This window comes from Macrotis lagotis, chromosome 1, assembly GCF_037893015.1.
Source record: "Macrotis lagotis isolate mMagLag1 chromosome 1, bilby.v1.9.chrom.fasta, whole genome shotgun sequence".
NCBI classification, from domain to species: Eukaryota; Metazoa; Chordata; class Mammalia; order Peramelemorphia; family Peramelidae; genus Macrotis; species Macrotis lagotis.
Genome location: NC_133658.1, coordinates 689885566 through 689913290, shown reverse-complemented (window position 1 = coordinate 689913290; position 27725 = coordinate 689885566). Strand labels below are relative to the sequence as shown.

Sequence of the window (27725 nt, the reverse complement as noted above, 5' to 3'; positions counted from 1 at the left end):
GAAACAGACTGAGGGGAGATTTGTTCTAAACAAGGGAGAGGAAAATAAAATAACATGATAGAAGAACAATATTTTGGTCAGTTGTGAATTTTGAGCCAAATTTTATCCAAAAAAATGGAGAATTTGAGTTTATTCATTTGTCTTTTGGGTTTTTTTTTTTTGCAAGGCAATGGGCTTAAGTGACTCGCTCAAGGTCACGCAACTAGGTAATTATTAAGTGTCTGAGGCTGGATTTGAATTCAGATTTTTGTGACTCCAGGACAGGTACTCTATCCACAGTGCCACCAAGTTGCTTCTAGTTTATTCATTTGAGTTTGACATGTTGCTATTAATGAAGAGGTTAGAGGAAAACTAACCAAAAATAGATCAGTCTTAGGAATTTCATACCAAGAGCAGGTTTTCTGATCGATCAAAGATTTTTTTTTTTTTATCTTCAGTATGTCATTTGGTAGGGTGGGAATGAGACCCCTGTCTAAAGTTCTGATAGCAGAGATGTGCTGGGGACTTCTGAGAAGCAATTGTAAAATTTTCAAGGTGAGCCTGTATGCCTCAGAAATCCAGAAAAGTTACAAATCAGGGATTGATTTATTATTTTGTTAATTGCCTAGACTTAAGAAAGTGAAGAAAATGTTAATAATGCCAGTTAATCTTAAAAGTATGTCATGAGGCACATTGTTCCACCCTTAGGTTGTTAAACATTTACCAGCACACCCCTGCCTGGAAGTGAATCTGATTTTAAAGGTCTTTCTGTTTGGTCAGAATGTTTCCGAAGATATAAACTTTATGAAGTCATATGGTCTCTGACTTCCTAAAGCCAACAGTGCTTGATATTATGAACTTTCAAGCCTTTCTTCAAATAACTAACAAGGATAGAAAAGAAATAAACCAATAGGTCAGTTTTTGTTAAATAAAGAATTTACTCTATGTCCTTCCATCCATTTTGTAACAGATATTGAAAATTTTGGCATTTAACTATGTCCCTTAAGTTACTACATGAAAAATTGTGGAAGTAAATACTTTTCTTAAAGATGCTTCTAATATAATTGTCTAACCCCCCCCCCGGAACAATTAACTATTGCTTATCCATCATTTTCACACACCTAAAAACTAACTAAACCCACACAAATACAGAAACTTTTAAAAAATTAGTTGTATAAAAATTATTTTAACTATTTTACCTCATCTTCCATACATAAAGCATCCTAATGCAATAATAATTATTATTATTATCATTGGTCATAATTATTATTATTGTAGTTATTATTTGACCCAATTATTTCATTGGTTAAGAAATTCCTGATGAGGAAACTTCCCTTTACCAATGTAAATGGGTACATGTTCTGCAACTTACAGTCAGAGTTGCCTAAGGTCACTGTGTAACCAAGTGATTTGTCCAGGGTTACACAACCAGTATAGACCAGAAGCAAGACTTGAACTCAGGTCTTCCTAACTCAGAAGCTAGTTATCTATCAACCAGGCCAAGATACCTCTCTGTTATTATTAGCAATTAAACAGTATACTGATAGTTTATTAAATTAGTGTTGAATTATATTACAATTTATATTTGTATTGTGCTTTAAGGTTTACACAGTAATTTCCTCATAATTCTTTGAAAGTAATCTAGTTAACATTGCTAGCATTTATATAATTCTTTAACATTTTGTAAAAGCACTTTACAAATATTATCCCATTTGATCCTCAAAACAACCCTGAAAGATAGGCAACTATTTTTCCCCCATTTTGCAGAAGAGGAAACTAAGGTAAACCGAATTTAAGTGCCTTGGTCAGGATCACAAAACTAGTGTCTGAGCAGGGTTTGAACTCAGTTCTTCCTGACTTGAAGGTCCATTATGTCACTTAGCTACCTCTGGTGATAATATGTAAATGTTCTCATATCCATTTTACAGATGAAGAAACTGTAGTCCCAAGAATTTAAATGACTAGCACAGTGGCTAAAACATATTAGACACTTAATAAATGTTAATTGACTAACTGATTGACTTGCACGGGTTTACATAGCTAGCAGGCAACTTATTAAGTGCCAATATTATTCTTCTGTCAGTAAACATTCTTGTACCCTACCTCCTTTATTAAAGTGGAGACCAGTCCTGGAGGTCAAGTGGGACAACAACTCAACAGAAATAGGAAGATAGAACCTAGTCAAGTGTATATCAGATTTGGGGAAGATGTAGTGCCCTATACTTTACAGTTATACACCTCCATCCCCTCCTAAAAGAGCTATATGGTATAGGTTATCTTTGGTGACTTAAAATAAATTTTATAATAAATGAAAATGCCTACAGACATTGTATGATCAAAATTTGAAATGACTAAGTCAGTGGAAATACCACTTGGGACCCTATGTAGTTGAGAGATCTAAGTCCAATCCTACATTAGTAGCTGACTAGGGGTTCTCTAGCATACAATCTCATAAATATCTTGGCCCAACATTTACCCAAAGAATGAATTCCATATCCAATAAGTCCAATTATTCAGCCTCTACTTGAACATTACCAATAAAATAAAAAGGGATGTACTGATTAGTGTATTGAACCAAATCTGTTACCCTTTAACTTCTATTCAGTGGAAATAGATCTACCCTTTAGAACCACCCAGAATCAATCACATCCTTCAAAATGTGAGAGTCCTTCATATTTTGAAGACAGCTATTATCCTTCTCCCATCACCTAGAACTTTTTTTCTCCAGGCTGGCATCTACACCTTCTCTCAAACCATATCATTTGGAATTCCTTTCCCATTCTGGCAACTGGCAGATCTCTTCTAGATCTGTTTCTCAGGAGAGAACACAGTGGTGGCAAATGTGGAATCACCAGTGCAGATGATACTAGAACTGTCACTCATTGTTTTGGGCATGGCTCTTCTATTCATGAAGCCTGGAATGATATTAGTTTTTTTGCAGCTGAAATCATGATGTTGACTCATGAAGAGATTACAGTATACCAAAATCTCCCATTTTTTTTCAGTTGAAGTATTTTTAATTCATATCTTCCATTTCATGGAATCGTGTGATGGGATATTTTAAACTCTTGTTGGACCTTAATTTATCCACACTAAATATTATTTTATTAAGTTCAGCCCAAATTATAGCCTGTCAAGATATTTTTGAATTCTGTGCCCATCATTAAAAGTACTAGCTGTCAGAAAAGCAGTATGGGGTAGCAAATAACAATAATAACAGCTAGCATTTATATGGTATGTTAAGGTTTGCAAAGCACTTAACAAATATTATCTTGTTTTGGACTAAAAAGAAATCCTGGTAGATTGTTGCTATTATTATTCCTATGTTGTAGATAAGTAAACTGAGGTCAAGTGATTTGCTTGGGGAAGAGGAGTGTAGTGTCAGAGATGGTAAAGGTCAGAGGCCAGGATTAACCTCAGGTCTTCCAGACTATAGATCAACAGCCCATCCATTGTACCACCTAGATGCCTAGATAAAGAGAATTGGCTTCAAAGTCAAGAAGACATAGATTCAACTCCTAACTGTGCTTTACATACTGGTTTTATGAATCTGAGCCAGCCCCTTGATCACTCATTGTCCTCCAGACAGCTCTCTAAGATGGAATTTCTTACTTTTTGGATGTGTCAGACTCTTTTGGCAAACTCATAAAGTGGATATAGACCCCTTTTCAATACAGTGCTTTTAAATGCATAAAATAAAATAAAATAATAGGATTTTCAAGGAAAGCAAATATATTGAAATAAAGATTTTTTTCCCCCATTCCAAGTCACAAATCCCCTGAAATCTATTCACAGACTTGTTCAGGATCATTTGTTCTATGACTATTTTCAGAGAAGATGAAAATATAGTAGAAGAAGTTCCTCACTTCCCCGGTCTGATCATGTCATTCTCCTCAGTAAATACCAATACCTTCTTATTATTTCTAGTATCAAATGGAACATCTGTTTAGCATTTAACCTGACCTCAACCTACCTTTCTATACTTTTTGTACATTACTCCCTTCATACCCTTGTTGGTCTAGTCAAACTGTTCTTCTTAACATTCCTCATAACTGAAATGCCATTTTTCATTGTTCCCATGGGTGTTCCCTGAATAGTTCTAGCAAAAAAAAAAAACCAAACAAAAGTATTAGCAGTCTCTCATAGCATCATGTTATCTATAAATTTTCTATGTATTTCATCAACATATTCTTCCATGTCATTTGTAAAAATATAGAACATAACATGGATACAGATAGAGCTTTATAGCACACTACTCAAGACTTCCTTCCAGATTGATAGAGAGCTATTCATTTCATATTTTGAACATAATCATTCCAGTAAGTCCCAAACCATTCAATTGTACTCTCGTCTTACCCACATTTCTCTCTCTTAGTAACAAGGATATTATCCTGTGTCACTTAGCCCTATTGCCATAGAGAACGTTGAGGACAGAAAGAGTTCTCCATCTATATAGACGAGAAAAATTTAGACAGAAAGAAATGTACTAATGTCCTCACAGTCAAACTGAAATGACAAATTGAATTTTCTTTCTGTCATGATTGATGCCTTGTCACAGGTCTACTGTGGAACCCCTGAAGTCTGAATCCCAGACCTGGCCTCTTACTGCTTCCTCTCAAACTTCTTGATATTTTTGGTTTTGACCCTAGAAAATCAGTTTTTACCTCCTGTTTTGGATACCTTTAGGACTACAAACAGACTATCCTACAACTTTTCAGTTGTCTGCATCTTTATTTTTTATTTGTCTACCTGTCTCTTTGTTGCAGGCTTTTCTTTTACTCCACATTTTCTTTCACAGGAACCCAAGTCATTGCAATATTCTTTTCATTTTAGCACACTTTTGAGTAGATTTATAAGACTCTAGCCAATTAGGTTCTTATGAGATATAATCTACTCTCTCCCTTACAAAAGTTTATCATAACACACCCTAAATCCAATGTGATCATGGAAAATCCCTGTTACATCTTTGGGGTTATGATTTTATTACAAAATAGGTTTGCTAATATATGGCCAGTGGAGTCATTCCAGGATTATAATCCCAGCTGGGCCACTTCATGTCTTGATTTCCCAGGGCAAGTCAACAAACAACTCTGGACTTTAATTTCTTCAGCTGCAAAATTAGGAGGTTGGACTAGGTGATCTCCAAGGCTCCTTCTGGTTCTAATTTCAATGACTCTAAGATGTTGTGGAAATAGAATCAGTCTTGATATTAATATTTCTTTATCTGAAAGTCATAAACCATTATGTAAATATGTCATTATTCTTCTCATTGCTTCATAAGAATATCATGCACTAGGTAGCAGGCATGTTAATAATTTTGTGAAGGATAGTGCAGGCGTACCTCAGAGATATTGAGAATTTGGTTCCAGACCACTGCCTATGTCAGTTGTCATCGATACTATAAAAATCTTCTGTTGGCCAACTATTTTATTCAACTTCCATTCCATTTCTCTCTTCTGCTTCACTGCAGAATTTGAAAATTTTTTGTCAGTTACAATGCCTTTACTTACTCAGAATCCACTTTTCCTTTGAAACTTTTCTTCTGCCTTCACACCTTTCCTGAAATTTCTTTCTCAAACATTGGTATCTGTAAAATATGGGATAATAAGAGCATCTACCTTCCAGGGTTGTTGTGAGGCTCAAATGAGATAATATTTCTAAATTGCTTAGCACAGTGCATAGTAGGCACTATATGTTGTTGTTCGGTTGTGTCTAACTCTTTATAATTCTATTTGAGGTTTTATGGCAAAAATACTGGAATAATTTGCTATTTCCTTCTCTAGCTCATTTTACCAATGAAGAAGCTGAGGCAAATAAGGTTAAGTGACTTGCCCAGGGTCACACAGTATCTGAGGCTAGATTTGAACTCAGGAAGATGAGTCTCCTTGACTCCAGGTCCCCTCCCCACAGTTGACCTAAGTGCTGTATAAATATTAGCTGTAATGATATTGATGATTATGTAAAGCTTCTCCTTACAACCTTAGTACAAAAGTCTCTTAATGTTACTTTCCTCTGCTCTGTCAATTTTTAAATGCATCTTTCATTCTGCTGCTGCTATTCTAATGTGTCAATTTGATCATATTACTTTTTTGCTTAAAACTCACAGTATCTCCTTAATGTTTACTAAATGATATTTGAAATTATTTCCTCACATCTAGGAGCCTCCACACTCAGGTACCATTCTACCTTTCCAGACTTCTTTTATATTATTCCTTTGGTCCTACTCTCCAAACTGAACTGCTTCCATATGAATCCTGAATTTTCATGTTTTTCCCATATTTTTCATTGTGCCTGGAAAGTCTTCCTCCTTTCTAACATGATGAATTTCTGCCCAATTTTTAGAGTCCAATTCAAATATTTCCTCTGCCATAATGGGTTGGTTATGTTCTCTTACTGATATTTTCTTTCCCCTTCAACATCACATAGATTTTGTTGTGTAATTTCTCCATATACTTATGCAATAGCAAGTCTTACAGTTCTTTGTTTCTGTCTCATCTTCCTGTGAGGCTGTAATCTCTATGCCAGCAGGGACTTTATTTTATTTTAACTTTATGCCTTCCCCATATCCTGAAACAGTGTTTTACCAATAGTAGATACATAATACATATTTGAAAGATTAGTATTAGAAGAAGAAAACAATAAGAACCCATTGTATCTACAAAGTTACCTCCTCAGAGCACTTTTGGGTATCCTGTGTCATATCTTCATATATAAGATGACCTATCCAGGATCATGTACAGAGACAATGATACTGTCTTGGCTAGACACAGTTTCTTTTTTCTCAGTCTTTTATTTAGTTATGGAAACTGATCTAATCCTTTCATTTGCAGATGAAGAAACTAAGGAAGAAAAGTTATTTTCCCAAAAATCATATGACTAGAGCTAAGATTAGAAGGCAGCCTTCTGACTCCCCACCTAATATTTTTTCTGGTTATTTCAAAGGAAAGACTGTTTTGTCTTTCAAGGTTATGCCCAGTCTTTAGCTTCAAAGAAGGATGTAAAGAATGTACACTTTTATTAAGAGATTGTCAGACACATAAAATGTTAAAAAAAATAACCAAAAACAAACAAACCACTGGAAACCCTAAATCACAAATACCCAGAACTCCAAAGAGCCTTAGCTAAATAGCCAAAACACTATTGCCCAAATGTGACAATGAAATCATTTTATACATTTATCTCATAAAGTTGCTTCCATTATTTACTAGAGATTTGTATATTCTGTATTTCCCAATATGTAAAGAAAGCATCAAGTTCAGATGTGATAAGCCTCTCCATCAGCCTGACAGGATAGGGTTCTGCTAATCCTTGGATTAGGATTGGATTCAGCTCATTATTCTGTTCCATTCAATTCAGCAAACATTTAGGAACCTTTTATGAGCAAAGCTTTATAGGTGAGATGCCTTATTGCACCTGATACAAGTGGGCACGGTTTTCTGAGCAAAGACAACTAAGGGACAGTCTAAGAACAGACAAGTAAACCATGTGGAATTGGGAAATGACCCTTTAAAAATCTTTAGATTACTAAATCCTTGGAATACTCCCTTCCCTCTCCTTTTTTTTTAAAGGAATCTATTTTGCTCTTTTCAAAATTATACCTGATAATGAGCTTCCAGTGGAGGATTGTTTAAATGATGAGGTGGAGCAAATGTGATCCTGGGGAAGGGGCAGAAGGGCAGAGTAGGGTTTGCTGTGTTGGTATGCTCACTTTCCCCTCAAGAGAGTGGAAAGAGGGATCAAAATACAGGGAGTAAAGAAATGCTCTCCTGGGCTGAGAAGAAAAATCTGAAATTATAAGTGGGAAAGGCAGGTGATTCAGTAAAGGGCAAATGCATCCTGGAAAATCAGCATGAACCACTTCAGTCTATGATTCTCAAAATGCCAGGCTTGTTCACTGGTGACCATTGTTTAAGTTGTAGCCTTTGTGGAAGGCCCACCCAGGCTTGTCAGATATTTATACGAATTACTTCTTTGGATCTGTGTCTTATCCACTGTACCCATGGAAACAAGGATACAAGAGGGTTGCTCTGAAGGACCTGAGCAGGCAGTTTTTCCCCACAGAGTTCACTAGGTAAGGCCCAAAATGGGGTGGGGGGAGCAAAGCAGAGAGAGAGAGAAAGAATGATATTATTTCCCAATACTATTCTGCGATTTAGAGGCTGGCTAAATCCCACATTTTAGCCACGTTCCAGCAGCTGAGGATCTGTCTCTGACCTTGATAAATTCCTTGATAAAGCTGTATTTACCAGGAGCTTCCAATATCACCTGAGCCCTCCCAGCCTTTAATGTATAAACTGCTTCTCCATCCATCCCCATTTATTATCCTGTCTGTAACTAGACATTGCCGCCAGAATGCATCCCCTGCGGAAACTAGGCCTTCCCACAGCAGGATCTGACAAATCCACTTCAATGGGGCACCATGCAGGTTTGTAAAGAAGCAGGGATGCCTAATATCTCTCCCTGTGACATCTGGAGAAGGACAAGTAAAGACCAGCTACATCCATGGGCTGCCACTCAGAGAGTAGCTTGAGAGTCGATTCACTTGTCCAAACCTCGTAGGTTGCTCTTATGAAGGTACATGGGAGTTATCTCCTCCTGTTCAGGGCAGAGTGTTCCCTTTACTCTTGAAAGCCAAATTGCTTTCAGTCCTTGGGACCCTTTCATTACCTTTTGAACAAGCTGGTGCTGATTTGCAGAATGTGTGTTCTGCATAGCTTCTCAGCCCTTTCACACCTGCCCCCTCAGTTCTCCATAAAGTATGAAAGAGGGTTAATGCTGCTGTTTGCCAGGAGAAACTATCTTTTAAAGTATTACTTTGTTCAGTGATTACGGTAAGAGGACACACTGCTTAAAATATTACTTGATGCTCTTGGGGGGGAAGGTAGATCAAGAAAAGTACCTGGATCTGATCAGTGGAAAGTAGACAGGGGTGAACATTTTCTACAACACTAGAGGGCATGGCAATCCAGGTCCTTGGGAGAGTCGGTCTTCACTGCACAGCCACTGGTCTGGTAGCAGCTGGTTTCTTTCTCCCTGTGCCTATAACATTGTTGAGCTGGTTTTTGATACCTAGATATTAAATGGTAGGCACTCTCCACAAACAAGAAGAGCTGGAGAGTTTAATTTCCTTTGGTGGGCAGAAGCTGGCCAGTCATCCAATGCTTTGTTTGATCTTATCCCTGTGATCAGTATCCAGCTGACTTGGTGCTACAGTTGGCAGGGAGTCAAGACCCCCTTTCTCTGCCCCAAGACTCCCTCATGGATGCCATCCTCTGCAGTTTGTTAAGCTGGGCATCAAAACAAGCAAACTTCATCATGCATTTAAATCATAGCTTCCCTAATCAGATTGAAACCTTTGCCATGATGTAACCAAAAAGATATTTGTTTTTATATCTGAAGATATATATATGTATGTTATATATATATATATATATATATATAGATAGATAGATAGATAGATTTGTGATTGAATAAATTGTGCTTTAGATGTCAACATCATATTTTGCAAGTTGCTTGGATCACAAGATGAACTAGTGAATTCTTTGTAACTCAAAAGTTTTCTCTGTCTGATTCTGCTTCAGCTTATCACTCAGTGTACAATTCTAATCTTTCACCCACATTTGCACATCTCTCCTTTGCTTACCCAGTTAGTTTTAGTATTACATTTTTACATCAAGCCTTGCATTTATCTTAAGTATAGAATACCATTATCATTTAATAGGAAGATTATATAGGAATGGATACTTTTAATAAAAATTGACAGATATAAATATAAATATATATATACATATTTGGAAAGCCTAATTCTTAAGCCTACTGAATCCTCTATGAACAAAGGTACAGAATAGAGTTTCTATTAGAAAGATATTTGAAACAAAGAGTATAACAAGGTGTGGTCAGGGATGACAAGAGTATAAGCTTAATGTAAATAATGAGAGACAAAACTAGAGTGGGTGGATTAGGATAGAGTGTCAGAGCACCTTAATTTTGATACTTGGGATGTCAAATTTGACCTCATATACAATGGAGAACTATTGAAACTTCTTGATGTGGGTACATGGCACATGGAAAGAACTGGGCTTTAATTTCCATATTCCCAAATTTATTCATCTATTCTGTATGACATTGGTGCCCCATTTGTGTGTTGAGTAGACCCTGATAATTCATCACATTTGTCACATTTCAAATAAGGAGGTTCAGATATTGTTGTTGCTGTTAGGTAGAACAGTAGATAGAGAACCTAGAGAACCAGGCCTAGAGGCAGGAAGATTCTTCTTTCTGAGTTCACATCTAGCCTCAGACACTCCCTTGATGTTTGACCCTGGGCAAATCACTTAACCCTCTTTGCCTTCATTTTCTCATCTGTAAAATGATCTGGAGAAGAACTTGGCAAATCACTATAGTATCTTTGCCAAGAAATGGAGTCATGAAGAATCAGACATGACTGAAAATGACTGAATGAAAATAATTCCCAAATTTACTAATCCACTCTGGGTGGCAATGATGCTCCACTAGTGTAGGGAGTAGACCTTGATCACATGAGTCACACAAATAAGCAGTTCAGGGGCAACTGGGGTGTAGTTAGAGCCATTCCCATGTGTTTTAGGGGTGACTGGATGACAATGTATGTTTTCTGGTAATACTTTTGTTACTAACAGATAAAAAGTTCCTAGACAGCTAAAACAAGTTTGATCATTGATATATCACATCCTAGGTAATGGTGATAAGTTTCCTTTTAGAATAATCCTAGGAGTGCCCAACACCCCAAGAGACACAATATCCTCTCCAGTATAGGGAATCCAGAAGCCCACAGTGAGGCAAAAATCCCAAAGATGTCTTTCTACCTGTAGACATGTATCTCATCTGTCATACTTTAGTTTCTGCTGTATCTCATAGTATCACATATTTAGATCTAAAAGAATCTTTAGAGGTCATCTAGTTATTGCCTCTTATTTTATAGAGGAAGAAGCCAAGGCCAAAAACTAGCCTTGCTTAAGCTCACAAAAAGTGTCAGTGATAGAAATGAGATTTGAAAACTGATCTTCTCACTTCAAACCCATTGGTCTGTCTACTGTATGATGCATCTTCTTGCTGAAAACCCAATATTTGAATCTATTCACTTCAACAGTGAACATAAATTAAGCATCTAAAACATAGAAGGCACCATGTGAGATGCTGCATACGCAGAGATGAAATGATTCAAAATGTCTGCCCAAACAGAGCATATTGAAGTGGGAGGAAGAGAATGGGAATATTGTAATAATAAATTAGCATGATACAAGATAAATATTATTATTATTTAGTTTTTACAAAGCAATGGAGTTAAGTGAGTTACCCAAGGCTATACAGCTAGGCAATTATTAAGTGTCTGAGATCAGATTTGAACTCAGGTATTCCTGAGTCCAGGGCTGGTGTTCCATCCACTGCACCACCTAGCTGCCCCTACAAGTTAAATCATTATAGGGGCAAAGTAGAGATCCAGAAAAAAAAAACAAGTTCTGGGGTAATTAGAGCCTAGTATCATTTTTCTTTCTGTCATTAAAGAATTGGAATGAAAGTGGATGCTGATCAATTGGATAAAGACTACACAAACTGTGATAGAAGAATAGTCTTGTTCAATTAAAAAATTGCAAATATGAATTCAGAGAAACAAAGGAAGATTTGTATGAATTGATGTTAATGAAACAGAATTAACAACAAAAACAATGACTAGAGGTGGCTCAAAAACTAAAAAAACAAACAAAAACAAAGAACTACTCTAATTTAAATGAAAAGGTCACTGCAACAAAAAAAAGCAAACTCTTAATAATTATAATAATATTAGTCCTAGAGAATAGATAATGGAATATATTTTCCTTCTTCTTAGCAGAGAAGTAGGACTCTAAGGATAATATGTTTCATAAACAGAATTGTCATTCCATCAATTGTTTTTACTGTTTTTCTTTTCTTTCTTTCTTTCTTTTTTTTTTTTTTTTTTTTTTTTGACAAGGCAATGGGGTTAAGTGGCTTGTCCAAGGCCACATAGCTAGGTAATTATTAAGTGTCTGAGGCGGGATTTGAACTCAGGGACTCCTGACTCCAGGGCCAGGGCTCTATCCACTATGCCATCTAGTGGCCCCTGTTTTTCTTTTTTTTCAAACTTGTGAGAATCAAATGAGATAATTGTTAAGACTCTTAGTTTGGTACCTGGCCCATAGTAGGTCTTAGTCTCCTTTTTTTCTGTTATCTTTCTGGTCAAGCTGAATAAAACTAAAATTAGAAAAAAGCTTTGTGAAGATTTTTATGGGCATGCTACATCCAGTTTCCCATTTCAGAAGAAGCCTTTGGAAAATTGCCATCACTTATTTTCCCTAAATATTGCATTGCCAGTGTTTTATTTTATTTCCTTTTTTATACCTATCCCATGCTAGCTGTGATGTGGTTTGATGCCTCTTACCTGGTATTCTTTAGGTAGCAAGGTGGTTCAGTGGTCAGTGTGATGCTTTATCTACCAGAAAAACATCAGCATTTGGCTAGCTGCTCCCAAAACCACTACAGAGGAGCAGAGATTCTATTCATTCAAGAATCAAGCCTTACTGTGGATGGATGTAAAGAATATCTGTGGCCTAAGCTCAACCTGGGCCTGTCTATAAAGTACAGTCTGATCTTCAAACCAGTGATTGGTCCCCATCGTCTTAAATTTGGGTGGAGTTTCACCCAACACTATAAAATTACCTAATTCATCCTCATGCCAGCATAGACTTGTTCCCTCCAGAATTCACTGTTCCACTTCTTTTCAACTCCTTCCTGCTTTTTCTGTATTCCAGCTCCACGCCCTTTAATAAGCAGATGGTCTTCTCAAATCTTTTGGATAAAACACTTTATCTTAATGATTTTTGTATAAGTACTTCAAGGAACAATTATAACAAATTCAAAGCATCCTAGACTTAAGAGGGTTTTAATTTTTTTTAACTTTATTCCCAAAAGTTGGCCAAATTTTACCAGTTTTCCCTTTCTTTTTCCATATTGTGCCATGAACCCAACTAAAATTCTCATAATTATAAGACAGAAAGCAGAAGGGGGAAAAAAGATTCAGGGTGCTTATGCACTGTACCACTATGCAACTTTTAAAAACCTACTCTGATGAACAGAAACATCAAGTTATATTTCTAACTTCAAATAGGGCCCATTTCCCCTATATTGAGTTTTTTAAATTATGAATAAGGTGAGCAAAGATTTAAAATCAGTTAAGAATTGAAAGTTATAGAGTTTTTGTTTAGGAGTAAGATTAATAATAAAGTAGGATAATTGATTCAGGTAATCAATAAATCAATTAACAAAAAATTATTAACCTTTGAACAATGAATAGAACACTGGACCTGGGATCAGAAAGGCCCGAGTTTATATGTGGCTTCAGACATATGGACTCTGGGCTAGAAGATCCTGGGCAAATCACTTAATCTTATTTACCTCAGTTTCCTTGTGTAAAATGAGTTGGCACTGTGCAAGGTACTGGATACAAATAAAATATATTAGGTGCTCGAGTTATAAAGACAAATGTGACATAGTTCCTATCCTCAAGGAGTTGACATTTCAGTGTGAGAGGTGGGAGGGTAGATGCGCCTACATACACACACACACACACACACACACACACACACACACACACACACACACACAAAGAGCTAATGCACAGATGAGATTCAAAGTGAATACAAAGTCATTTTAGAAATAATTGCTCCTTGTAACTAAGGGCATTGGGAAAGACTTGATGGAAAAGGTAACCCTTGAACCGAACCTTGAAGGGAACTATTGGTTCCAAAGGGTAGCAGCGAGGAAGGAGTGCCTTCAGGCATGGGGGACCAACTGAGCAAAGGCAAAGAGTTGGATGTGTGGAATAGTGGGTAGGCAAGGGTGGCTGGGTCTTAGCATATGAGGAGGGAAATGATGGATAAAAGGACTGGAAATATCAGAAGGGAGTAGGGGATGAAGAAATTTAAATGTCAAAGTTTTTATTTGATCATAGAGATAGAAAGACACTAGAGATGAGGAAAATGAAGACAGCTTTAGTAAGTAAGATCTGCTCTACAGGAATAATCCCCCAGTTGCAGTTGCAGAGAATATGGTTTAAGGCAAGGAGCTTTCAGTTAAACAAACAACTAATAAGTGCTTACTTTTTTCCAAGCATCGAGGCAGTATCTCCCATTTCTCTTAATGTTTTGATATTTACCAGATTTTCTTCCAACCACTCTGTGAAGCAGGTGGTATAAGTATTCTGAATCCCCACTTCACAGCTCAGGCTTAGTGAAGTCCATTAATATGTTCCAGGACAAACAACTGCCATATATCAAGAATTTGAACTCAAGGTTCCTGAATCCAATGCCAGTGGAATTTTTGCACTTTCTCTTTAGAGAATCTATTAATACTTTTAAGATGCCATATAAGTGCTTCCTTCTTCACAAAGCTTTTCCCAATGCCTCCAAATGCTGATGCTGTCCCATTCAAGCTATTATTTATGTGTCTTTTTTCAGATAAGTATGTATTTATATATTTATTCTACATATGCTTATCTATCTGTCTATCTATCTATCTATCTCTCTATCTATCTATCTATCTATCTATCTATCTATCTATCTATCTATCTATCTATGACTTCTTCAACAGAATGTAAGCTCCCAGAGAGTAGGGATTTGTTATATTTTCTTGTCTTTGTATCTCCAGCACTTGGCACGTGATTATCACTGTCACTTACTAAATGATTGTTGATTAATTATATTATGGATGCTCTGTGCTGCCCTCTGAAAAAAGAGGAAGAAAAATTCTTATTATTATCCTGTGTCTTCTGAATCCAAGACTAAGTTTCTTCCCATTTCATTATACTTTCTTCCATCTGTCCCTGACCACGAAGTAAGCAATAAGTATCCAACTAGCTGAGCAATATAAAGGAACATTGTAAAACCCTCAAGAATATCCTTTATTCAAAATTTGAAGTAAACAACTCATTAAAATACTGAAACTATGAAAATACTGAAAATATATTTCCAGCATATGGAAGTAAATTTGAAGACTTCTTCTTTGCAGCAGTTGTTTACTAAAGGATTATGTAGAACAGGTGTTAAGGAATCTGGGCTTTAGTCCTGGTTCTGCTGCTGGCTAGCTATGTTACTTTTGTCAATGATTGACCCTAATAGAAAAATTGGAAACTTGTCATCAGCCTTCCTTGTCCTTGACCTTTCCAAAAGTTTTAAAAATTGTTGTCCATCTTGCCCTACTGGTTAAGATGGCTCTCCAAGAGCATCAGAAACTCTCTTGGTTCTCCTCCAACTTCTTTGACACCTCATTTTCTGGGTTCACATCCCTCCCCTGATCCCTTTTATGAAACTATTCCACAAATCCATCCTTGACACTATTTTCTCTGTTGATTGTTTAATTCACTTTTGTTTCCCATTTGATGAATATCTATTTTCAAATTTTCCAGTATTCAGTTCTACAAAGCTCTATTCTGAGTCCCAGTCTCTCTCTCTTCAGAGCTACAGACTCCTATCTCCAGTATGCCAATATGTATCTTTACCTAAATGTCCTTTAAGCACTCAAAACTGAGCTCATGATCTTTCCCCTTAACCTTTTTCTTCTTTTTAACTTTATTGCCTCTGCCTATGATGTCTGTGGCTCCACAAATCTCCAGTCCTCTTGAATTTAATCTTGTCCCTTCCTATCATTTCCCTTGTGTTAATTACCTCTGCAACATTTTTTTCACATCTATTATTGCCCTGCTATAAATCCTCATCATCACCTGCTTAGACTTTCAAAGTGATCTCCACACAGATTTTCTCATTCCCATCTTCTCCTTCCAATACTAGTGCTAATATCTAATTTTTATGCATATGTCTCATTATTCCATTCCTGTTTAACTGTCAACTTTGAGATAAACTATGAAGTCTACTCTCTGACATTCAGAGTCTTTCACAATCAGATATCTCTTACCTTGGCTCATATTGTTATCCTTTACACATTTTATATTCCAACCAAGCTGGACTACATCCTCTGCCCTTCAAATATGGATTTTTGCTACTGCTCTGTAATTCTTTTTCACAGCATCTCCAGTGCCTAGAATACTCTCCATCCCCATCCTTGCCTGCTTTTAAAGCCCAACTCAAATGCCACCTTGATTATTCCTTTCCCCCCCCTTGCTTTGTAACTCCACAATAGCCTATAATATCTTCTATTATTGTTGTTTAGTCGTTTCAATCATGACTCACCCTTTGTGATCATATTTGGGGGTTTTCTTGGCAAAGGTAATGGAGTGGTTTGCCCTTTCCTTCTCCAAAGGACTGAGTGGATCCATTTGATCAGAGATTAAGAGACTTGCTCAGACTCACCCAGCTAGGAAGTGCGAGGTTGGATCTGAACTGACACCAGATCCAGTGTTCTATGTATTGTCATCAGCTGTCTCTTGTATTATAATTGTGTATTTATCATTATTATTGTGTTGAATTACCTATTTCATTGTATTAACTATTGTTGTATTAGCTATTTTGTTTAACACATGGAACTGATAAAGGTCTAGATCTCAGGTTTGGGAACTGTTAGCTTCCATATTTTATGAACTCCCCTAACTTTGGCCATTTTTTTCCTAAAACACATGCTATTTGTCACAAACAGGATTGGGTTGCAAAGGTATCTAAAGCAGTCCATCATTAGGTTATTTAGTGGATAGAATTTTGGACTTGGAGCAAGAAGACTTATTGAATCCTGCCTCTGATACTTAGCTGTGTGACCCTAGGCAAGTCACTTCACAGGCTCAGTTTCATCACCTATAAAAATGGGAATAACACCCAACTCATAACACTGGTGAAGAATCAATAAAATCACACACACACACACACACACACACACACACACACACACACACACAAAATCTTGCTTTCCAAACCTCAAAATGTGACATAATTACTAGCCACTAGTATTGGTAAAATTATTGAGCATGCAAATCTTTAGTGGTTCAGCAGCCTCCACTCATTTTGGACAGTGCATCTTTGAAACCTTAAGACTAAATCTGCATGTCCATTCCATAAACACACACACACACACACACAAATATACACACATATAAGAAGTCTTCCTGTCCAACTTAAGATAGACATAGGCCAGAAATCCCATAACTTTATATTCTTTATTTTTGGAGATTTAATTCTGAACCTTCCTTCTCCCAATTTAGTTCCTTCCTCCCTCTGTGACATCACCCCCCACACACACAGAGGTGTAAATGAGGCTTGGTTAGTTCTTTCTCTCTTAGCCAGGTTTCTAGTCTACTTTCCTTGTTCTTTGCGGCTAGTGTAGAGAAGGGGTAGCAGCAGGGTTCTCCTTGTCCTGAAGAACCATAATCCTATTACACCTATCTTGAATCTTTCCCATTAGCTGCCTTTAAAGTAGGAGGATGGATGGAGGTGATTCAATTGACTTTTAAATCCTTAAGGGTCCTACTTTCAAATCCCCATGTGTCAGTCAAGTAGTAGATTAGACTCCCTACTAAGAAGGCCCTGGCTGAGTCAGAGACCTTGCTATTGAGTCTTGTCCTATAGATATGTCCCCATATGGGGCCTGTACCTTCTAGGTCCTACCATGTCACATTAGATTGGCATGTGATTTTTGTTTTCTTGCATCTAACTGGATTTCAGATTCATTGGCTTCTATTTGATCAACTTATGGAAAATGAATTAGGAAATGCATATCCAGATGGATTTCAGTACCATAGCTTTTAGTTTGTATTGAAGCCATTGAAAAAAATAATGATATCTAAACTATACTCTTGCCTATACAATTCTCCATCTGTCACCATACCCTTAAAAATCTATATCAAAATGTTTCTTAAACTAATTTCCTATTATAGGATGTTTTAATTCACCTGAGTCATAAAGAGGTTTTAAAAATATTTTATTACTATCTTTATGTGTTTTAGCAACAGTCAGACTAAACTAGCTGATTCAATAATAGAATCTTTGTCACATTTCACATTTGTAGTTATCTGGCCTTTGGATTCAAAATTTGTTATTGCATTTATTCTAAATTCAGAAACCATGTTATAATCTTGGTTCTGCTCACTCCACTCTGGATCAAGTCATATTACTATTACAGTGTTTCTTCAAATTCTTCATGTTCATCATTTCTTATAGCACTATAATATTCCAATGTATTTATTATCATCACTCAGAAAAATAGTGATGTATTTCCCATCATTCTGAAAATATGATACCACACAATGTCTAGTTCTCTGAAATTCATAAGAGGCCATCTTTTCCTTCTCCCTTATTGTTATTATCTTTGCTCTGTTTATTATTTTCTCTTTGTCATGTAAATACCTTATTGTAGAACCATTCTCAAATTGATGGGCAGCCACTTGTTCCCAATTTTTTTCTTACCACCAAAAAGTGCTTGCTGAATCATAGACTGTTGAGCTGTTTAACTAATACTCAACAAATACAATCTTATCACATTCCAATTTTTATAGGTGATTTAGGGGATAGACCTCTGGACCCGGAGTCAGGAAGACCTGACTTCAAATCTCACCCCTAGCGATGTAACCCTGGGCAAGAGTCACATAACCCCTGGCCATCTGTATTTCCTCATTTATAATTGTAAATAATAAGTGCAATATTGCCTACTTAGAGTTATCATGAAAATAGAATGAGATAAAATGTATAAAGTACTTTGCAAATCTTAAATTGCTATATAACTGTCTGCTTTCATCATCATCATCATTATTATTATTATTAAATTTATTTTCCTTTCATGTGAGGGTGTATTTCTTTTTATATCTCTGAATCTAGTTTGTCTTCTTCCTCAAATCATTATTATTCCTTGTTCATTTCTCTCAGAATCTCCCTCCTACTCTTTTATCCTCCCCTCTGAATAATTCTGGATGCCTTCTTCTCAGAAGGGAAGGGAAATAGGTGGAGATTTTAGAACTATTTTGATTCTCCAAGTCAAATAATGAACATCATTGTTTTGATTATTACCTTATACTGAAGGAGTAACAAAGAATCCCAAGGAATTAGGGTTGAACAAATACACATCTAGTTGATTATCTCGATTTCCTTTTTGTACTATTTCAAGGTTTTATTGATTAAAAAAATAATCTTTATAGCTTGAAGTCATATGGGAGATGACTTTTCATGTTATAGTCTGAGAGATAACATGGCTAAATAGATGAGGCACAAGACTGAATCAGAAAGATGGGTTTAAGTTCCATTTCTCAGACACTTACTAGCTATGTAACCCCAGGAAACTCATCTCACCTCTGAGTGCCTCAGTTTCCTTCTCTGAAAAATGAAGGGGCTAGAAGTGATGGCCTCTCAGGTCATTTCCAACACTAAATTTATGGTTCTGCTCTGGTTCTGAGTGTTTTCTTTTCTAAGACAAAGAAAGAGAAGAGACTGGATTTTTTTCCCCCTTTTCATTTGATTTATTTTATTTCTTTCTACCAACAAGCATATTTACTTCAACAGTTCCTTTAGCAATTGTAATGGCATAAATCTTTCCCTCTGTTGATTTCAATTTAATGAGAAGAAATTCCCCACCACTTTACTAGCCTGTAAATCTATTTCCATAAACAGCATATTTCAGTTTGCTAGGATTTTTTTTAATATATTCTTTCCCTTCGACACTTCCTTTATGCTCTTTCCTTGCAGACCTGGCCAGAGGACTGTAGATGATCTGGAGATTATCTATGAAGAACTGCTTCACATTAAGGCCTTATCACATCTTTCCACAACAGTAAGTTGTCTTTGCAATTCAGTAAGACTTTTGAGTCAACAGAAATCATCAGGGAATGATCAATGAGCACTTTGCTACCCAGGACTTTCCTATCATTACATTAATATTTCATTGCTACTACTTCTCTTAATCCATTTGCAAAAGTCATGTATGTCAATAGAAAGAACCCATTAATAAATGAACAAGTATACATTTATTAAGTGCCTACTGCATGATAGCCTGATGATGGTGATATAAAAACACTGACATAGTCATTAATCCCAAGGAATATATATCTTACTTTTGGATGGACAAGACCACAAATATACATACATACATATATATATATATGTGTGTGTGTGTGTGTTTCTATATATGCATACATGTGTGTAAATAGAATAATAATAACAAATAAATACAGAGTAGTACAATGCAGGTTGGAGAATTATAAATTCTACACTTAAAAGCATATCTCAAAGGGGCAGATATAATGTGATAAGATTCAATATGTTCCCTAAGGGCAAAGAGACTGTCTTTCTACTTGTATTTGTATTCCCAGAACTCAGCATAGTTCTTGAAATCCAGTAAGCTCTTAATAGATGCTAGTTTACTGGTTTTTTAAACTAGCTCTCCCTTAAGAAAGGAAAGGAAAATTTTCTCAGAAGAAGCAAACAGCATAGTTCTCTGTGAGAGAAGTCTGTGGACCAAGATAAGATTAGTCTCATAGAGAAATGTAACAAGAAAAAAAGGTTGCCTTTCCTAAATTTTTCTCCTCTCTTTCTTTTAGGTGAAACGGGAATTAGCTGGGGTTCTCATCTTTGAGTCCCATGCCAAAGGAGGGACTGTGTGTAAGTGAGGTGCCCTTGTGGAAGGTGCCATCTAGTTAGAGATTCTTAAAAGTCCATGTCCTGAGAAGCCTAATTGGCATTCTCTCCATTTGTGGAGTCTAGTGGTCATTTTAGGGGAGAAGGGAGGGGTGGTATATGAAGCTTTTCTATTTCTGGCCCTCAACTTGAAAGATTTCCACCAGTCATTAAGATTCTAAAGTACTCTCTAAAGACCTACAAGTACCCTCACTTCCTATCCAGATTGGTCTCAGAAATTGTGATGCCTGAACTGGGGAACTGTGCAAGTTACTTCTATCATTATTTTATTGTTGGTGCTGTTCCTTTGTGTAAGACTCTTAGTGACCCCATTTGGGGTTTTCTTGGCAAAGACACTAGAGTGGTTTGCAATTTCTTTCTCCAGCTCCAGGAAACCGAGGGAAACAGGATTAAATGACTTGCCCAGGGTCACACAACTAAGTGTCTGAGGCAGGATTTGAACTCAGATCTTCCTCACTTCAAGTCTGGTGCTCTATCCACTATGCCAACTAGCCACCCCATGATTCTTTTAGGAAGGGCCCTAAACGAGCTTTCCTTGCCTACCTTAGCCAATAACTAGCTATTATAACCTTGGACTCTGTCTGGTCTTTCCAACTCTCTGAGACTCCTTTTCTTTATATATAAAATCCTGCAGTTGTACTAGATGACCTCTAGGCCTAGGAGGTTAAGGTACTTGTCTAAAGTCACACAGCTAATATGTGTCACAGGTAGTATTAGACCTGTCTTTGAGGCTGGAATTTTATTCACAATGAATGGGGTTATTAACCTTTTTCCCTTTTCTTTTTATATGAAGGCCCTTGGCCAGTCTGAGGAAGGCTAAGGACCACTTTAGCTAGTGCCCCTTCTAGTTCTAATATTTTTGTGACTTCATAGTTCTCTAGCTGAAATGATAATACAAAACCCTCCCCTCCTCTACACAGTCTCACCCTTTAAGCTGCCTTGTCTGTATAAATGTGAGTTTTTCAGTCAGAAGAACTTAAGTTCGACAATTCCTTAGAGATCATTTAATCCAAACCTCTAATTTTTCCAAACAAGGAAACTGAGGTATAAAGATGTTAAGTGATATTCCCAATTTCACACACTGCAATCAGGATTTGAATCTAAATCCTTATAACTTCAAATCCTATCAGAAAGAACTGAGTTCGGGGGTGGCTAAGTAGCACAGTGGATAAAGCACCGGCCCTGGAGTCAGGAGTACCTTGGTTCAAATCCGGTCTCAGACACTTAATAATTACCTAGCTGTGTGGCCTTGGGCAAGCCACTTAACCCTGTTTGCCTTGCAAAAAAAAAAGTTAATTAAGAAAGAACTGAGTTCAAATCCAACTGTAACATTTATTAGTTCTTTAACTCTGAGCAAGTCACTTAGATCCTGTGTGCCTTAGTTTCATCTTCTATAAAATGGGAATAATAATAGCAATTGCCTCCCAGGGCTATTTTGCAATTTAAAATCAGATAAAAATTGCAAAATGACTGGCATAAAGGAAGAGCTTCAAATGTTAACCCTTATTGTTATTGATCCCATAATATAGTTTTTCCCTTTTCCTTCAAAGTTATAAATTTTCTAAAAATCTTCAGAGATAATTGATTTTTCCTACTTTTTAGAAAATTAAAATTCATTTGTAAAATGAAGGATTGCTGGTAAGCTAACATTTAATAAAAAAATAAATTAGTGAATAGATGAATATAAATAAATAAATAGATAAAAAGATGAAAAGGAGAACAAATGTAGAAATGTTTCTGTTCCCTTTATAGATATTATACTTTAGGGTGTTTATTTTTTTAAAAAAATGTAATTGGATAAGCTGCAATCTATATTGATGTACTACTTTTATTATTATAAATCTTTTCTTTCTTTTCTACTTTTTCTTGCAGTGTTTAACCAGGGAGAAGAAGGTACCTCCTGGTATATTATCCTAAAAGGATCAGTGAATGTAGTCATTTATGGCAAGGTATTTTTCCCCTTTTTTTGAAGCCTTAATATGCTCCATTTGCTGCTGTAATTGTAAGAATTAACACTAAAGTACTAGCATTGAGCTTGCAACAACACTGTTATCTGATTTAATAAGGAGAATATAGCTTCCCTTATAGAAATGATCCCACTTTATCATAGTGTTGTATGGTATTATCTTTTCTGGTGCTCTCCTCCCTGTTGATTATAGTGTATGAATTTCTTAAGGTAGGTCCTAGACCATGTGAATATAACTGAATGTAGTTTCGTCTTTTGGAGAAAGCTAATATAAAATAGTGTATAAAGGAAAATGAAACTGAATTCTTAGGACACACCCTTCCTCAGGCACCCTAAGACAGGTAGAACCTAATAAAATACAAGTATGTTCTCCTAGTTTGAGCACCAGATGGAGTGGGGCTCTAGGGGATAGGGGTGGGGGCAGCTTTCCTGCTCTAAGTCCTCTTAGTATCGTCCATTGTGTTTAGGGAGTGGTGTGTACCCTACATGAGGGAGACGACTTTGGAAAGTTAGCCCTGGTCAATGATGCACCACGAGCTGCCTCTATTGTTTTACGAGAAGATAATTGCCATTTCTTAAGAGTGGATAAAGAAGACTTCAACCGAATCCTAAGGGTGAGTGAAAAGCAGACCCCTGACAGTGGGGAATACTTTCTTTGCTTGATCACTAGAAACTTCTTCCCCCAAAATACATATGTGTTTTGAATCCAGATGGTCATACTTTGATAAATTAATACTCTGGGAGCAAGTCTCTGTTATAATAAATTCAAACACATTTTGAAAAAGAGAACAGATTTTGAAAGATAAAGTAGAATAGTATAGTAAAAAAGATTACTGAACCATCAGATCTTAAGTAATCAAGATTAAAACCCTGTCTCTGTCACTTCAAATAATACCTGTGTAATGGCATGGGCAAGTAACTTAACATGACTGGTCCATAGTTACCTCACCAGTAAAATAAGATGACCAATGCAAGACAAGTTTCATTTGGAAAAAAATATAAAATTTAGGTATGTAGTTGCATTTGGAATGTCTATTCTATATATAAATATACATATTAAAGATAAGAGATCTTGTAGGTCCCTTCCAATTCTAGATTTGGGGGGGGGGCGGGGTTGCAAGGCAACGAAGTTGAGTGACTTGCCCAAGGTCACACAACTAAGTAAGTCTGAGACTGAATTTGAACTCAGGTCCTCCTAACTCCAAGGTCATTACTTTATCCCCGTCTGCCCAATTTTGATTCCCAATCTTATAAGAGGGCAACAAGAAAAGGGAAAAATGAAATCTTACATTATAAGAAGCAGTGGCATCTAGTCAAGATCACACTAGAGCCAATTTGACTGGCATGAGAGAAAGCTGACAAATTTTCAGTGTGAATATTTATATTTCCTAAATCAACAAAGCAATAGAGAAAATGCTAATAACGTAAATGAAACTTAAAAGTATGTCTTGCATTCTTTTTTCCTCCCTTGGAGAACCATTTGTTAAATATTGAAAAATACAATAACCCCTGAATTTAGTTCAGCATCATCATTATCCTCATCATCATAGCTAGCATTAATAGAGTACTTTAAAGGTTTATAAAGCACTTTGCAAATTTGGTCTTAGAACAACATTGCAACATAGTAGTATTACCTCCACTTTACAGTTGAGAAAACTAAGACTGAGAGAATAAATGACTTGCCCAAGAGCTAAGCCCAGTGCTTGAATCCTGTACTTCATGTTCTTTTCTTCACTTGTTAGGGACCCATCCTTCCCAATCCTCTTTCTGAATCTCATTTTCTTTTTCTCTCATGCAAAGTAGAAAAGATATGACATAAAATAATTCAGTCTTCATCCTTATGATTCTCTCTACTTAGCACCCTTCCTCCCTCCCCAGTGTAAGTCCAACCCAGGACCTTCCAAATCTCCCTCCAACCCAAAATGAATCTGCTCTTCATCATTTAGGGCAGAAGTTCTTAACCAGAAACACATTCATTTAACTTTTTAAAAATAGCTTGGGGACAGCTAAGTGGATGAGTAGATAAAGAACTGGCCCTGGAGTCAGGAGTACCAAATTCAATGGACTTGGGCAAGCTACTTAATCAAAAGCCTAATCCCCCCCAAAAAAATAGCATGATAATTGTTTCAATATTTTTTTCTTTGCAATCCTGTTTATTTAATGTTAGACATTTTAAAATATTATTCTGAAAAGACATTGGTCAACAAATATTTACTAAGCTCCTAATGTTTTCTAGATTCTCTGCTAAATAATGGTCTATCAGCTTCACCAGAATACCAAAGAAGACCATTTGTGTTTTCTTGGGTTTTTTGTTGTGTTTATTTTTTGCAAGTCTATCAGGGTTAAATGACTAGCCCAGGGTCACATAATTAGTAAGTGTCAAGTGTCTGAATCTGGATTTGAATCCAGATCCTCCTGACTCTAAGAGAAACTGATTTAACCATATGGGACAAGACCTCACTGAAACATTGAAGGACTTCCCTAGGGTCACAAAGGCAAGACTAATTTTACAGATGATTTATCCTTTATTCTGAAATTCCAAGTTTTGCTCGGGGGGGGGGGGGTTGTCATGAACTTCTCTGGCAAGCCAAAGGACCTCTTCTCAGGATAATATTTTAAATGCATGAAATACAAAGACTCATAAAGGAAATAAATGAGTGAAATATGGGGGTCAAAACATTTTAAAAGCAAATTCATAAATCCCAGGTAAAGAACCATTGCACTAAGATAAGCTATCTTTTCTTTATCACTGATACCAAGTTAATCGATGTGAGCTTCCACTGAAATCCTATTTCATTAATGTGCCTCATTGTTACATAGAGGCAATCATGGGAACATGAGTTTGGAAGTTTGGGCTTGGTGATAAAATAATGCCTACTGCTCCATAAATGGAAATTTAACCTTCATCAGCAAGTTGACCACTAACAAATGTTTGACACAGATTTTTAAAATTCAAAACATCATTTAGTCTTGTGTATCTCCCCTTCTATTTCCACCGTAATGGTGATGACGTTTTGGGGTGGGGGAGAGGAAGGAGACAGTTGATAATCAGTTTTTAGCTAAAAATCAGTTTAATTGTTGGTAGTCCCAATGTGGGGACAGCTAGGTAGTGCAGTGGACAGAGTATTGGACTTGGAGATGGGAAGACTTACCTTGCTGAGTACAGCTATGGCCCCAGACTAGTCACTTAACCCTGTTTGCCTCAGTTTCCTCATCTATAAAGTGAGTTGGAGAAGGAAATGGCAAACCAGTATATCTGTCAAGAAAACCCCCAATGAAGACTTTGTGACATGAATGAAAATTACTATTTAGTAATTATTTAATAGCAATATTCTTAATTTGACATAATTGTGCATCAACCAGTAAGTCGATATATTGTTTGTGTTAGAAGCCCTAGGTTCCAATCCTGACTCTGTCATTTACAACCTATATAACTTTGATAAATCATCTATGTCTTCAGCATCTGAATTTCCTCACTGATAAAATGAGAGGTTGGACTAGAAAGGCTCTATAGTCCCTTCCAGTTCTACAACTAGGATCCTTACAAACCCAATTGAGTGTCTGAAGTGTTTCAGTTACTTTGTCATTTTCTAGATGAATGACAGCATTTGTATGTGATGTAATTTGTATTTCTAGGATGTTGAGGCGAACACAGTAAGACTTAAAGAACATGACCAGGATGTCTTGGTGTTGGAGAAGGTCCCGGCAGGAAACAGAGCTTCTAATCAAGGAAACTCACAGCCTCAGCAAAAGTATGTTTTCCACCAACCCTGCAATTGCCAGGCAATGATTAACCTTTGCACATGGTATCATCATCTCTATAAATAACATATTCTCCTCTGTGGAAGACCACCAAGAATATATCTTTTCTTTTTCTTTCTTTCTTTCTCTTTTTAACTATAGACTAAATCACATATCTACTAAAGCATAACGCATCCTTTTCTGATCCTATATGAAGTCTAGTGCTATCTGAAATCATTCTCTAAGGAATATTTCCTTAGAATAAAATCTCTTACTCATTGCAGTACTTTAGAGGGGTGATATTGAGAGGGAAAGAAGAAAGTATATCAATCATTTAAGAGGACCAGTAGATTACTAACAATGGGAAGAAATGAGGTTTGGTTCAGAAATGTGGGAATATAAAGAAGCATTTTTTGTCAATAGAACGGATGCCTAGAATTAAAATTCAGTCTGCTGAGTATAGGACAGTGGATGTCAGTTATTTTCATCAACACCCACCTGCCTGTTAAATTCAAAACTGCATTTGATTCTTATTCTTCTGACCCTCTATCTGACTCACAACCTCTTAAAAATGATCTGTTTTAGTTCTGTTTTTATCCATATCTTACTACACAAAATGTCTATCAAATGTTTTTGCTTTGAGAGCTTATAAGACATGTTTGGCTTCCTTAGTAGACTATGGAAACATGTTTAAATAGAATCTTAAAACATTGCTTCAAAAATTGAAAAGGTTTATTTTAATATTTAGGTTTATATTAAATTTTTCAATGAAAGCAAATTCATGCAATAATCAGGAGAAATATTATTCAGATGTGTTAAGAGGGAATGAAATGCAAATATTTTCATAGACAGATTGAATAAATAGGGATCATAGAGTCACAGAATGCTAATAATTAGAGAACTTTCGAGATCATTTAGTGTGCCCTCCAGTTGTAAGATGGGGAAATGGAGGCTAAATGAGATAAAATAGTCTGCTTGCAATCCCTCACTAAAACTGGGACTAAAACTGGGAAATCCAAGTTTTGCCAAAACAAACAAAAAACCCCAAACAAAGCAACCTATCTTCAAGTCTTCTCTGACTCATGTAGGCCATTATAATATATTACAACAGCATTGCTAGGATGTAAAAATGCTTTTTTATTAGTATTTATTTTTATTTATTTGTATTTCATTTTTAGTATATTATTTATACTAATTTAAGTGTTAGGAGTATCATAAGAATCATTTCTAAATTGTGGGTATTGGTACAGTTAAAATAAAGAAAAAAGTCAATATCAAATTCAAAGAATAAAATATATAGTCTATTTGAGGCTACATAACCTGACTTATTTTAACTATCCATTGATGCCCTCAGAATGGAAACTTGATAAAAGAAAAAACTTTGGCAACACTATTATGTTTCCTAAGCAAGTATAACCAATGTT

The 27725-nt window shown here is 36.2% G+C and overlaps 1 protein-coding gene across 8 annotated transcripts in view; it reads left to right on the top strand.

Moving 5' to 3' along the window:
- RAPGEF4 (Rap guanine nucleotide exchange factor 4) overlaps nt 1-27725 on the top strand; it is a 351048-nt gene that overhangs the window by 234932 nt on the left and 88391 nt on the right. For all 8 annotated transcript variants that reach the window (XM_074215698.1, XM_074215700.1, XM_074215702.1 and 5 more), the window contains 5 exons: nt 19647-19731; nt 20498-20558; nt 22467-22543; nt 23028-23174; nt 26197-26312. In XM_074215698.1, the coding sequence (XP_074071799.1) occupies nt 19647-19731; nt 20498-20558; nt 22467-22543; nt 23028-23174; nt 26197-26312 (486 nt within the window). The remainder of the gene's footprint in view (nt 1-19646; nt 19732-20497; nt 20559-22466; nt 22544-23027; nt 23175-26196; nt 26313-27725) is intronic.